This window comes from Periplaneta americana, chromosome 1, assembly GCF_040183065.1.
Source record: "Periplaneta americana isolate PAMFEO1 chromosome 1, P.americana_PAMFEO1_priV1, whole genome shotgun sequence".
In the NCBI taxonomy this organism is placed as follows: Eukaryota; Metazoa; Arthropoda; class Insecta; order Blattodea; family Blattidae; genus Periplaneta; species Periplaneta americana.
This window is the reverse complement of record NC_091117.1, coordinates 123078793-123094725: the sequence shown is the minus strand read 5'-3', so window position 1 is coordinate 123094725 and position 15933 is coordinate 123078793. Positions and strand designations below refer to the sequence as shown.

Sequence of the window (15933 nt, the reverse complement as noted above, 5' to 3'; positions counted from 1 at the left end):
GAATTATGCCAGCGAGAGTACAACGCATGGTGCAACTTACCTCAAAAGGGAAAAGGCGTTATTCTGTACAGTGAATTCACTCCCTCTAACAAATGGATAACTAAGCCCAATGGAATGACTAGCGGTGAATGGAAGGAGGCTATCAAGATGACTGCCAACGTAAGCGCTGTAAGAGCCATACCCGGTAGGTCTCAGGACAACCACTGCAGGCGATGCCTCAGTGAGATAGAAACCCTTGGACATGTCCTGGGAGCCTGCCCTTATGGCGAAACATTGCGTATACATAGGCACCATGCAATTAGAACTAAATTGGCCGATGCCCTTAGAAAACTAAAATACACCGTCTATGAAGAAGTCCACGGAACCGCCGACAATGGCAGTAACAGACGAATTGACATAATCGCCATTAGCGAATCCCTGTCTCAGGGTATGATAATCGACCCCACCATCAGGTTTGAAACGTACAAAGGACAGCCAGAAGACGTACATGAGGAGAAACGAGCAATCTACGTTCCAACCATCCCGTATTATAAAGATAAATACCAACTTCACGATATCAGTGTTACGGGATTGATGTTTGGAGCAAGAGGAACGATACCCAACTTCTCTTCTAAATTCTGTAAGACCCTAGGACTGCACAAATCTTTTCTGAATGAACTGGCCCTCCTCATAATTAGAGAGTCAGTCAAACTTTTACGGAACCACCTATATGGACTCTAATTTAATGTATGGAAAAAATTGACGCACCATTATCATTTTTCTTTTTCCTTCTTAGCTTTCATTGATTCTTTACTTCAATTTTTTTTTCTTCTGTAAACTGCCATTATTTGTTTGTGTATTTGTTTGCCTTTTTTCTTACTTTTTTAGCTCTCATCATCCAAATTGTTCTTGTATTGTATTGTTTTGTATGCTTTGTCTAATGGCAGCCTCTAATTTGAGGAAGCTCCGATAAATAAATAAAAATACTATACTATACTATACTATACTATACTAATAATAAATTTGATTACATTACGTAATTATATTAAGAGAGTCACTTCATATGTTTTTGAGGGGATTAACGTTTTGGTGTGCCATGTTGAATCTAGACCCGTCTAGGGTGTGCCGTGAGTAGAAAAAGGTTGCGGAACACTGTATTAGACTGTGGTTTACCTTTCCACATTGTTTGCTTTATTTTATTTTCTATCTTTCATTTTGGTTTGGTTTTAATCTCCATTGTACGGCTCTAATGACTCCAGTTTCCAGTCAAATGCCACTGCATTAAATAAAAAATGTCATCAAGTGGAATAACTACCGTACACTACAATGGTATTATCGATATATATAATATATTTTTGTTGCTGAAAAGGTGCAACTGCAATGAGTAGGTGTGTCTGTTTAAAGGGAGCGGAGGTTTTAACTACGCATCACTTTAAAAATGCGTCATAAACATATGTTCTATACGCCCTATAATCCTTGGCGCCACAGCCCATGAAGGGCCAAGACCGGCCAGCTGGCTGCTGGCCTCACAGCCACATGCCGAAGCAGAAGTGGACGATCATCCAACCAGAATGGAGGTATCGTGTGGTTAGCACGATGAGTCTCCCAGCCATTATAGCTGGTTTGCGTAACCGGATTTTTCTACCTATCTTAGCTTCCCAAATGCATCGCGATGCTGGATGGGTCCCATACACTGGCCGAAATTTCATGAGAAAATTTCTTCCCCCATGAGGACTCGAACCAGCGCGCATTCCGTAACGCGAGTCCTAGGCAGGATGCCTTAGACCACGATGCCATGGCGCAGGACTCTATACGCCCTAGGCGAATAAAATTTTACAGAAGTGTAGGCTACATTAAGGTACGCTTTATTTTTTAAGCCAAAAATCCAAAAATCGATTTTTTTACCAGAATCGCTAAAACAACACCTCTGTCCTCCCTTAATACACCAAGGTCTCTTATATAATTTTTCTGTTAGTTAATTAATATACTGTGTAGATGATAGTTATATTAGATACTTAAGTTTTGGATTCATTAATCTTCGTTCCATTATCTACTGACCTATTAGCAATTGAATTTATGTCATCTTGGAGAGATTGATTTTACGAAAAGTTTTAAGATCATCTGCAAATAAAAGAGTCAGAACTTTCGCAAGTGTCATCAATGAATTTGAAAAGTAGGAGGGGTCCCAAAGTTGAGCCCTGGGGCACACCACAAATAATCTTAAATGGATCAGAGTATTCGATAGTAGTACACATGATTGTCTATCATGTAGTAAATAATTTTCAAACCAGTTTACGTATCTAACCAATAGTCATATATTATCTAATTTAAGTAATAAATTACTGTGAGGAACTACATCAAACACTTTACTAAACTCAAAATATATTGCATCTGCTTGACTCTGGGTTACAACAACTGGTACAATCTGATTCAAATAAGGGACTAGGTTACTTGTAGTAGATTTTGATTTAGAAAATCCGTGTTGTGCAGGATATATTTTGTTTTTGACATAAAATGAAATATGTTTGTGAATTATGGTTTCAAAAATTGTTGAGAAATTATTTAAAATAGAGATAGATCTGTTAATTGCTTACTTATTTTTTTTTTGCCAATTTTAAAGACAGGAATTACTACTGCTTGTTTCCAATATGATGGAAATACCGCAGTTTTCAAACTTAAGTTAAGTATGTGAACTAATAAAGTTAGGCTATAAGAATTTCAGAAAATCCTTTAATTACAAAGTTTGGAATACCATCAGTGCCCATTGTTTTCGTCGGTATTAATTTGTTAATTGATATCCTTACATCATTGTGTGTTGCTGTAGGTATAGAACTATAGACAGACTATCTGTACAATTGTTTTTATTGTTTTTAACATGAGATTTATTAGTGGTTATCAATTTTTCGAAATTATGCAACATATTTCCAAAATTTCTGAGGTTCATATTTTAAATGTTCATCGATTATTTTAAGCCAAATTAATTTATCGGTTATAATTTTAGATTTTACTAGTATTTCATAATTAGAAAAAGTTTGAAAATATACATCAGTTTTAATTTTTTTTTTATATTTTTTATGTGCCTTTATCTTTTTTTTTCTAATAAGTTGACGCAAGCAGTTTGAAAACTATTTAGGAAATCTAGACCTTTTAGTCACTGTGACCGGAACTCCCCGAGATAAATGGCATTTTTAGCAATCGAACACAGTGAATTAGTTGCTACATTTACATAATTAGCCTGATACAGAAAATTCCAATCATAATAATATAGACTAATGTAAAGATTCAAGTAATCACCTTGTGTATAATTTAGAAAAGAACTTTGTTGTCTATGTTTAGAGTGGAATAGTTTAACTTCAAGATTTATTAAGAGGAGTGGTTGATAGTTATCTTGTAAGACTAGAGAATGAGTGGCCAGTTTGACATCACTCTCAGAAACATTATTTTGTAAGAACTAAGTCTAGCAGATTCCTGTTTTTAACTGTAAAGTTAATTTGTTGCCGGCTAATATAACTTAGAGATGAAAATATTTCTTGTGATTTGATTTTCGCACAATAATGTATATCATTAGAACAACAACCAGATGTCCAATTCATACTAGGAGTGTTTAAGTCGCCAAGGATTAATATTCTTATAATTGTGTGAGTCTAGATTGATTTCAAGAGAATTAAGATAGAATTTTAAAATTTTGGGATCAGTATCTGGTGAAAAGCAATGATTGCCTATTAACATATTATAGCCATCATCCATAGGGATTTGAATCCATACACATTCACTGTTAAATTCAAGGTCATGTCTCCGATATACTCCCGATATCTGGTTATTGACTGCTATTAATACACTACCACCACCACCACCACCACCACCACCACCACCACCACCACGAGTTTTATTGGAATCTTCTAGTTTTCTATCCCCACGAAAAATATTATAATAGTTAGGAAATAAATTATTATATTCAGCAAGCTCATGTAGCCATGTTTCAGTCAGACAGATAATTCTATAATTATTACTTACTACATTTTCAACAAATTCTCAATTTTGGTATTTAATCCTCTGACATTTTGATAATAAATTTCAAGACGATTACTTCAACTATACATTGTGTGTCTCTTGTAAAACTAAGAGGCATCATATGATGAAAGATGAGTGGAACAGAGAAAAATTCTCTCCGGCATCAGGATTTGAACCCGGGTTTTCAGCTCTACGTGCTGACGCTCTATCCACTAAGCCACACCGGATTCCCATCCCGATGTCAGATTGAATCCTCTCAGTTTAAGTTCCACTCTTGGGTTCCCTCTAGTGGCCTACCCTCATACACTGCGTCATATATATGTATGACAATGGCACAATGTTCATACATGTGCAGAGTTGCACTCGTTATGAGTGACTAACTGACCGGGATCCGACGGAGTAAAAATCACAAAGTGATTATTTTTCGCATATCATATATTATTATGATGTACCGAAGTACATATGATATTTTCGTGCAGAAATTCTGCGTCATCATATGATGAAAGATAAGTGGAACAGAGAAAAATTCTCTCTGGCATCGGGATTTGAACTGTGCTGATGCTCTATCCACTAAGCCACACCGGATTCCCACTCTGTACCACTCATCTTTCATCATATGATGACGCAGAATTTCTGCACGGAAATATCATATGTACTTCGGTACATCACAATAATATAAGCGGCATCCTCCTTAGGTCCCTCAGGTTTACTAGTAGTATTATCGAACTGTTGTTCAGCTTCTATTACCCATGAAAAGGTGTTATTAGGCAACCAATAATAATAATAATAATAATAATAATAATAATAATAATAATAATAATATTGTGTTGAAAGTGATATTATTGGTGATTAAAAATTACGGTTACGTTGCGCGAAGCGTTATACATAGTAACTTACGCTATTAGAGAGTGATATATTATGAACTCACTTGCGGTGTATGTTGAACTAAGAAGAGCACAACTTGCACCAGCTCGAAGGACCGCCAGCAAAATCCAGCAGTAGTCGAGATTGTTTTCACTACAAATCACTATGACATCTCCATATGTTACTCCTAATGCTGACAACCTTTCACTCAATGTTTTGCTCTTATTAAGAATCTCTGCAAACGTAATCTCTTTTTTAGTATCTGCATCTACCTGAAAATAAAATTATTTCAATTTTTCTTATTCGTGATAGTCAGGTTATTCATATGAGCATGTTTGTTACATTTCTTTTGATATTCAGATAAAATAGGCGTGACATTTTCACATAGGTTGTAAAACTAAGAAAAATTATAAAAGCTATACGGTTCCTGTATATTTTCCCGAATCTACATTCTCGAATAACCAGTTTCCCGAAAAATCGCTTTCCTGAAATAAAATTTTCTAAATTCGAATTCCCACCTGACATTTTCCCGATATCTTTTATTTAGGATATTTTCCGAAATGGCAATTTCCCGAATCCTACTAAAAGATACAAATTAAGTGATGAGCAGAAATGTATTGCAAGATATTTCAATCTGTGGAAGTGGTGAGTATGCTGTTTTCAAATTTTATGAAGTGAAATTATAACTAAGTGTCCTCAGGTAGTCAAGACGTCTATTACTGGAATTGTAGTCCTGAACTGTAAGTCTGATTCATCTTTGTAGACATAACCAACTTCTCTTCGCTGTACCTTCACACGTCTATCCATTCCGAATTCTGCAGTCATGGTCCGAGTGTCGCTCTCTTCCTTTTGAAGTTGAATCAGTGCAGTGTAAAAGCTTGGATGGTGTTTTCCGAATACTACTTGCAGGCGATTGTGATGCCCTCCCGACAAATTGTTTGTACCATGTTCGTTGTTTATAGCAACATCATACTGATTCCACAATTGCACTTTGTATTGTGGGGGAGCATCCCGCCTTATATCACGAGCTCGTATATATCAGAGATGTATGTAACATCGAAATTATCAGATATAGGGAGTAAATGGGCGCAAATGCTAGTGCCAGAAGCATTTGGGTCTCAGTTTTAATACTGCGATATTATAAACCCCCGGCCTTTTTCTACATTGGCTGTGTGTATGACGAGATTCAGTAGGCTCTTTCAACATTGCCACATAATGAGAGAGTTCAGACATTATTGTACGTGCAGAGCATTGTTCGGAACGTATACCTTATAGATTAAATTCCAAGTGAATTTTATCTCTTGCATCATTCCTATTCTTCAAATAAACATAACCCCCGGACTGAAGTCTTTTCCATCTAGAGCTGATATAATAATAATAATAATAATAATAATAATAATAATAATAATAATAATAATAATAATAGGTCTACCAGTCATGCTGAATTTAGAAAAATTCCGTTTTCAACGAATGTTATTGTTTTTTTTTTTTTCGTAAATTTTAGAAATATTCGGGAAAATGAATACGAAATGAAATTCGAACACATGACTTCGGGAATACAGATTCGAGAAACAGGCTTTCAAGAAAACGATTTTTTGGGGAACTGGATATCCGGAAATGCGGATTCGGTAAAATTGGAAGGAACGATGCTTTACATAGTTATGTGCAAATAGGTTACATAACAACTTGAAAATAAGAACTTGTTGTAATAAAAAAAGTATCTAGTATTTGAAACTAGATTAAACTACGGCTCTCTGTTCTATCACAGATATTTGTTAGAAGGGGTTGCAGAATACCATTACCCATTTGTAATTCAATTATATTTCATTCTTGTTTTAATTTCAATAATTACCTATTTACTTCTATTTTACGTTACATGGTCATCACTGTGGTTGAGTAGTTAATGTAATCCAAGCGTTTTTTTTTATTAAAATGCAGTGACCGTTCTATGTTTTAGGTTCTGATTAAACTTTATCCTACCTTACGGCACTATATTAAAGTTCTACGGGGACATCATTTTATTTTTACTAACATTTTTAATATTAACCTGGCTATACCTTTAGAGAACCGGAAACACAGTTTGCTATCCCCTTCCACGACTGTAGTTCGATGATACTGACGTAAAACATAAACAAATCACTCATAGGAGGGAAGAAAAGTAGTTCATCCATTTACGTAAACTAGGAAATATCGCGATTTTGAGTTCGATAATTTTCATTAGGTTTTTGTTTAATTAAAATACAGTACTGTATTAAGAGTAAGTGTTTTTACTCACGAACTGAGTTACCCATGCGAACGTATTCATTATGCAGTGTATAATATACTGTCTATAGCACATTAGCGTACAATATAGAGAAAGAATTTAAATTGAAAAATAATCATAATATGAATATTTAAACACATTTTTGAAAATGTGTGGCCATTCATTTCGATACAGGCTCCAGTTCTTTTGTGCATATTATCGCACTATAGACTATTGCATCTAATTCCAATTGCCAGTTTCGTCCTTCGTACTAGTAACTCATGTTGAAATAATTCTGTACCTACTCTATAAAAGAGTACCTTACGTACTGTAAATTCAATCTTCACTTCTGCCCGACCCGCACAGATAAAATTACTCAGACATCCTATCTACTGTCCGTCCAAGTGGTTATGCCGCAGGATCGTAGAAAGGGGGCAAATCACATGACAGTGAATTACTTAAAGAGGCCCTTTTATTTAAGTTATTTTAAACAGTTGTATAATATTACGTAAACGTCCAATTCCTAACAGAAATTAATGTTTTCAGAAAAGAGCTAAGACAGCCCAGCTTTTACAGAGGTGCGAACAGAAGCAGGTGGGGGAAATCGGGATGCGACGTAGGCAAACGACAGTACCTGTGTGAAAATATGATTCAATATTGAAAGCTCTTTCGTCACTGGAAAACGCGAACATATTTCTGGAACGTACTATACTCACTAACTCAATGCTGTTTACTATATGCGGTCTGGATTCTGTGTGGAGGACAGTTGGAACTTCATTAGTAGAAGGGGTGGGAGTGAAGTACATTAAAAAACTCAGGTACAATAAAAATTGAAGTAAAAATAAAATGATGTCCCTGTATAAGCTGTAAATAATTCAAAGAGAGCTAAACAGGCTGTTAAATATTGTACGAATGAAAGAGAATAATCATTTTTAGGAGCATATTCATTTCGCTCTCTTTATCTCTTAACATAAATGCAGTTACATAATATATAAAAACAGAGGAGTGCGTCAAGGATGTTCGCTGTCACCGACATTATTCAATGATATCATTTCAAAACGGCAAAAAGAAAACCTAATCAGAATTCAAATATCACGTAACAAACAACTCACCACCTTCTTATTTGCAGTGACCAAGTTCTCATCTCCAATTCTGAAGATAATTTACAAAAATCAACATAGGTACAAACTTAACAAAATAATACGAGAATATAACTTAACAATCTTGATACAAAAAATAAATAAATAAATAAATAAATAAATAAATAAATAAATAAATAAATAAATAAATAAATAAATAAATAAATAAATAAATAAATACTAAATACTAAAAAACAAAAACAATGGCATTTAAATGCCAAATACCAGTAAGAAGTAACATTGTCATAAACAACCAAATCATTGAACAAGAGAATCAATTTTAATATTTAGGTAACATTATTTTATACGAAAATAAATTTGATACAGGATACATCACAAATTAAATATGTTTATTAAGATTACCTACGCAATCTATACTAATAATAAATCTGTAACCCAAATTTTTCTGGTACTGTAATCTTCGCTTTTCCAAAAATAATTGGTCCTAACATATATAATTAACCACCCTGAAACCGGAAATCATTTTTTTTTTTTTTAATTTTTGTTTGTATGTCTGTCTGTCTGTCTGGATGTTTGTTACCTTTTCACGCGATAATGGCTGAACGGATTTCGATGAAAATTGGAATGTAAATTAAGTTCGTTGTAACTTACATTTTAGGCTATATGACATTAAAAATGCTTTATTTGAAAGGGGAGTTATAAGGGGGCCTGAATTAAATAAATCAAAATATTTCGCTTATTACTGATTTTTGTGAAAAATGTTACATGACAAAAGTTTCTTTAAAAATTATTTCCGATAAGTTTTATTCCAGGCAAAATTTTGATATGATTGATATTTAAGGATATACAAGAGTTTTAAAATAACAATACAATACGTTTTTACCGCCGCCTCAGATTAAAGCGTCGTTGTTCCGTAACTCCTATGTGCAAAATATAAAATTGGATATGAGGTTTGAAGTAAGATGAAAATAGTTTTTACGTACAGGAAACTTGATATTCTGTCGAAATATTGTATGACTTGATTATTGCAACTTTCATAAAATACTCTAGTTTTATAGACTTAAATTTCTTTTTGTTCACAGAACATAATAGTTAAGAGTTTTGTCGTATAGATGAGTATTTTTACTGGACCATACAGCCCATAATAAATAAGCATTTTACCATAGAGCTCACTGGACCTGAGTTATTTTAAAAGGTGTCACGAAATGGCGCTCATAATTTACCCATTTTCGTTTCCTGTGTTTCTTAAAATAATATTTATGTAGGGTACCTCATTTTTTTATTTGCATAAACAATTATATACAACTGAGCGAGTTGGCTCAGACAGTAGCGTTTGAGACACGCATTCGGAAGGTCCCGGGTACAAACCCCGTGGCCGACCAATCTGACTGGGGTTTTTCATGATTTCCCTTAGTTATAAAGGCAAATGCCGGATTGGAAAGATACATGCCTTGATTCATCACAGCCTCAATTACCAATACCAAAAACATTAATCAAAGTCTATAATCAGTTACATGAACACAAGCCATCTACAACACATAATAGAAAGAGGAACTCAACAAGAGTAAAAACGGTCTGCTGATATACCCACACATTCTAAACATGCGACATGACCACAGTTGTTAAGGCGTGAATAAAATAAACTTAACATAAAAAAAGATGCACAGTAAGGTTAACATAAAAATTATCTTCGTACACAATAAACTCTGTTAATTTGGAGTAATTTATTAAAGGATGCATTCAAGACTAATTTAGGAAAATGTTAAACGAATTATCCTTGCACCAACAACGGATGTTCTCTGAACCAAATGATCATATTTTAATTATTTGCATGTAATAACAATTAAGAAACACGTTAAAGGTATTATCATTGCACCAAATGAGTGGTCTCTGGACCAAAATGATCGCATTTTAATTATTTAAATACAATTTCAATTAAGTAACATATTAAACGATTTATCCTTCAATCAAACACGAATGTTCCCTGGACCAATTTCCTATTTTAATTATGTAATTACTTTATATTTATTTCTAACAAGTGCAGCGGAGCGCACGGGTACAGCTAGTAAATAATATATTTAAACCAAAACGAACTTAAATTAAAAGCTGAATAAGATTATACAACGTGTTAGCTTTTCCGATCTTATTATATGGTTGTGAAAATTGGTCGATCAAGATCAAAGATAAATCTAGAACAACTGCAGCAGAAATGAGATGTATGAGAAAAACATTAGGTTATAATTTGAATGATTTTAAAACAAATATAGACATTTTAGAAGAATTAGGAGTAGGCCTATACCCGGTTCTCGACAAAATCCGAAATTATAAATTACGATGGATACAACAAGTGAACAGAATGACAAGCAATAGATTGTCTAGATTACTTAAAAATTACATCCCATCAGGTAGGCTACAAGAAACCAAGGAAGACCATTGAAGAGACTCCTCAACATCTATGAGTATTTGAGATCGGAATAGGTCAAAGGTCCCGCGCCATGGCGTCGCGGTCTAAGGCACCCCGCCTACGACTCGTGTTACGGAATGCGCGCTAGTTCGATTCCTCATGGGGGAAGAAATTTTCTCATGAAATTTCGGCCAGTGTATGGGTCTGGTGCCCACCCAGCATCGTGATGCACTTGGGGAGCTACAATAAGTTAGCGAAATCCGGTTGCGAATACCAGCTATAACGGCTGGGGGGATCATCGTGCTAACCACACGATACCTCTATTCTGGTTGGATGATCGTCCACCTCTGCTTCGGCATGTGGGCGTGAGGCCAGCAGCCGGCTGGTCGGTCTAGGCTCTTCACGGGCTGCAGCGCTACGGATTATTATATTACAAGTCAAAGTGGCCTGACTGAAATCTGCATAATGATGATATTTGTATTTATTTTTATACTCATATTTAGTATTTTCTTTTTTTTCGCTTTTCTATCATTATTTATTTCTCTTTATTGGTTTTAGTTGTATTTCTCTTTCTTTATTATTTGCTTTACTCCCCTTTTTCTTACTACCTCAGTGCTCAGTAAAAGTGGTGGCATATTGACATTACATGAATTTATTAAGTGAATTAATGTAAGTAAAACATTTAAAAATAATTGAAATTGTTGAATTAAAAAAATTTAATTTGTTAAATTAAAAAAAAGTAATAGGCCTGCTATGTGATGACTAAAGATGAGGGATTTGTGCGGTTTGTCGTCAGGTTGCGTGTGCATAGACGTTATACAGCTATATGTCCAGTGCCTGTGTTGACGTCCGACTTAAACAAACCACGCGAAGAGTACAGCCTAGAAATGACAAATGCAACACTCCGTTACGGTATAGCAAATGACATTATACAAATATGAGGAATATGTTGAAACATTAGTATAGTTAGAAGAAAAAACTTACCTTTATGATTCATCCATAGCTTCACAGCCATCACAAGCCGAATTGCACTGCACTACTAGAGACATTCTTAAATTATCGAATGTCAAACGTCGTCGTCGATCACTCAAACCGTTTTTGAACTGCGAAAAGCTTATTTCAACGTCACAGGACGTTAACGGTGCATATGTCAAGTATACTATCCTATCGCGTGATGATTTTACATTCTTCAGCATGTTACAAATTGTTAAATAGCCCTTATTTTTCTGTAGAATGTTTTGCCATTTATTCTTTATTCTCTGTGTGCAAGATCCTGGAGATTCTTTCTTGATTTTTTCTGACACCTCTTTTATTATTGCTATGCCCTTGGATATTTCCAAACCAGATGTTTCTAACTGTGTTATGCTTTCCGGTATCGTTCCGTGATTTTGGTGTATGAACTTTATATCTTCAAACAGTTTAGATGAAATAAGAGATTTGGCAGTATTAATGGCAGATGCATTTTCAGTACTTAAAGCATCATTTACTTTTATAACTGAAGTGTAATTTATTGCATAATATGAGACAGCCTCTACCCAGGTACCCCATCTTCTAATTACTGGTTTTGGTGGAACGGCAATACTTGGTGCAATGTCTCGAAATTGTTGTATCCTTGCAGCGCCTTAAGAAATATTTTCTTCATTGCAGATATGAAGGTGTCAACATCACTAAACATAGCACGGATCTCCTCAGTCAATCTATGGAGACCATGAGCAAGACACGTTATGTGCTGGCTTCACCATATAGGGGGCAGCATCGGTAACGAACAGTAGTACGTCTTCGAATCTAACCTCAAGAGGCTATAAAAGACACATAGCATTATGAAACAAGACTTCAATAGAATTATGATTCACTTTATCCAAAACCTCGGCAGTCAATAAAAACTTTTTACCTGGACCGTCTCTTGATAGTACACTTACAATTACATTTGCCACAAATCTGCCTGTTACATCGGTAGTTTCATCTATTGACACCCAGATTTTGTTACCGTTGACAAATCTTCTAATATAACCCAATGTGTTTTCATAGCAATCAGATACATAGTCTTTACGGAGAGTTGTCTGATTCGGAACGCGCTACTTGGCATATTTTTCCAAAAATCTTCGAACGGAATATTTGTTTTAATCATCATCGCACATAAATCCTTAGGAAATTTTGATTTTGCATTTGACACGTGCAATATTGTCTTTATGTTTTCTACGTAAACTTCATATATAATATCGTAATTTCATACTCACATACTGTACATACAATTGTGTTTGCTTGGATGCGCAACATATCACTGCCGTATCTCCGTAACAAAGTATTTTATTTCACATTCTTTGTTTACTTAGTTTCCGTCATTGTAGGTAACTGCTGCTCACTACGTCCGTTCACCACTGCAGTGCATTGGACTATGAAAGCCTGTGTTCGTTTCGTGTTGTTATAAGACGGCAAGTAGGCAAGAGGATAGCGTGTAGTTGCATTTCTTTTGGTTGCACTGGTCGTAGTTGTTCACCTGTCTGTCCACCTCAAAGACGTTGTAGTTATATATCTAGACACACAACTGGCGCTGGTGTCGTGTACAAATTTGAATCCTCTAGCGCAAGTTCGCGCGACGCCATGTTTGGGGAGCACAAATGATTGTTTCTATAAATCATTCGGAGTTTAGAAAATACCATTGGGTATATAGGCGTTTTCTCAGCGGTCATCCAACTGCACTGTAATATAACTAAACTTATTTACGTATTTTCTAACGTAAAGTAAGTAAATATAAATTCTGTAACTAAGCATTGCTTTAAATATAAAAGCTTTATATTACTCATAAATAGACTTATTAGTTTATTTCTATTTCCAATGACCGAAAACATGGGATGTTTTTATTTTATATTACGTTAGAAAATACGTAAATATCTTATTTAAGTTATATTACAAAGAGGGGGATGTCCGTTAAAAAGATGGCTATATACTCAATGGTATTTTCCAAACACATAACGCATTTTAATATTAATCCTCAGTGTTTTGAGAATCAGAGGCGATATTACTCTTTAGAACTTTCAACTGCAGACATTCATTGCAGTTCCCTCATTCTTACATCATTCTCGATGACAATATTGTGAAAATGTGATTGTTCGCATTGCTGGCTTTGTTGTTAACATTAAGAAAATATGGTGTAATAAATCTAGAGATTCAATTTATAATACATATTAGCAGTAAACAAAATCTCTTTTCTTTTTCTTTAACGAAAGAATAATCGGAGTCTGAACATATCATCATTTGAGATTATAGAAATATGCCTCTTAAGTGAAAGAGCGACTATACAGATGTTGAGAGAGAATATGGCAGATTACCATCCAAGGGTCTCTCTTACATTGTGTGAAAAACAATGTGATAACAGTAGAACACTTATACAATCTCTCTACAACTATAGGGACATATTTTAGAAAATGAATTCCCGGATTCCCCCCGAGAATCACATTTTAAACTTATTAAACTGACCATAGAAGTAGGCTTACACGAAGAGTTGCCAGCGTAACTCAGTCGACTAAGGCCTGCCGATCCGAAGTTGTGCTCGGGCGCGGGATCGATTCCCGCTTGGGTTGATTACCTGGTTGAGTTTTTTTTCCTTAACCGTAAGGCTAATATCAGGTAATCTATGGCGAATCCTTGGCCTCATCTCGCGAAATACCATCTTACTATCATCAATGCCATCAATTCTAAATAATCTAATAGTTGATACAGCGTCGTTAAATAACCAACTAAAAGAAAATACTACATAAAGAGCAGGTGTCACCACAAAGCTTAAAGTTACCAGTACAAAACGATTTTACATAAAAACAAGTTCAAAGACAACATTTAACGAAATCAATAATAATAATAATAGGTCTAATAATAATAATAATAATAATAATAATAATAATAATAATAATAATAATAATGAATCAATAGGCAAGATGTTCTGTAAACTACACTTGAGTAGTTCTATTAAGCCTATATGACTAATTCATGCATGTGACCTTTATTTCCTACTATAGTTCTGATAATAAGCTAATGTATGGTAGGCCTACTTATATTTCAAACTAAATATTATGTACTTGTTTTTATTTTACAGGTGTCTATTATGTGAAATGAAAGCAGATAAATAATAATTGTTCGTTTCCCGTTCGCATGAAAGCAAAGCTGTGTTTACAATATAACTTAGGCCTTACCTAGCTGGCAGTGTTTTGTTAATAATAGTTAATACTGATAATTTTCTTTTAATCTGTACTATTACTACAATATGCATTTGTATTTCTATTCGCTATATATGTCGTCAAATAACTATACAACGTCTTTGGTTTCAGTATCAAATTGTTCCAGTCTTCTTTTGTTTCTTGTTAAACTAACGTAATTACTGTACGCTTGATTATGTCCATAACATGGTTGCTTTAAATGTTAATAGGATGTTTTCATTTATCTATTCAGATTAATTTATAAGATACACAAACATATGAATTAAACATTCAACATTGCATAGCACAGCCTTCTGTTAGCCGGCGCTTTTCCCAAAACATGGCGACGGACGCAAGCTTCAATTTGTTCGTACTCTAAACTTCTGCGCAGCCTTGGCTGTAGGGGCTCGGTCCACCTATGCTCCCTGTCGAGTCAACGTGTTTTTCGTGCCGCGCACAAACCCCTCATCTTTAGTGATGACAAAAGTTGTTCGTCCATGTTGGGACCACGTGAAACATTCCTTAAAAAAATACGCCACTGCGAGAGATATTGTCTGCTTTCTGGTGTAGCCTAGCCATAGCAACAAATTTAACATAAATGATTTCAGCCAAGGAGCTACATCAAGAGCTACATGTAGCAAAATTTACCAAAATGAAAGATAGAATAGGATGTTCAAGAACCAGAAGCCATTACTAGCATAAAATCTGTACCGTACTTCAATCAAATTATTTGTTTTCAATAACTAAACATTTTGTACACTGCTAGATTTTCAGAAAAAAACTGTTTGTAATATATAATTATTGAAGGAAAAACCTTAACCAGGTAACTTGTTCCAACAGGATTTAACCCGGGCCCGTTTGTTTCACGGTCAGGCATGCTAATCGTTACTCCACAGGAGTGGACTATTTTTTAGTGTTACGTACTAAGTAATGAACATTTAAACATTTTAAAAATGATCTTGCTTAAAATATTTTCTGGGGAATAACATAAAACATTCACTGGATAAAAAATGTTAGAAATCTAGACTAGACGGCATTTCGGAAGGCGGTCGGCTGGTATATGCGCCGTAGCATTTCTGGCATGTGACGTCACAAGCTTGTACAATAGAGCCAATCGGAATCAGTCTGTAACTAGTACTTCTC

General features: G+C 34.8%; 1 protein-coding gene across 1 annotated transcript in view; it reads right to left on the bottom strand.

Moving 5' to 3' along the window:
• The window catches only part of LOC138700289 (luciferin 4-monooxygenase-like), a 110110-nt gene that overhangs the window by 68040 nt on the left and 26137 nt on the right, over positions 1 to 15933 (bottom strand). The window contains exon 3 of the mRNA XM_069826801.1: positions 4919 to 5126. Within this exon, the coding sequence (XP_069682902.1) occupies positions 4919 to 5126 (208 nt within the window). The remainder of the gene's footprint in view (positions 1 to 4918; positions 5127 to 15933) is intronic.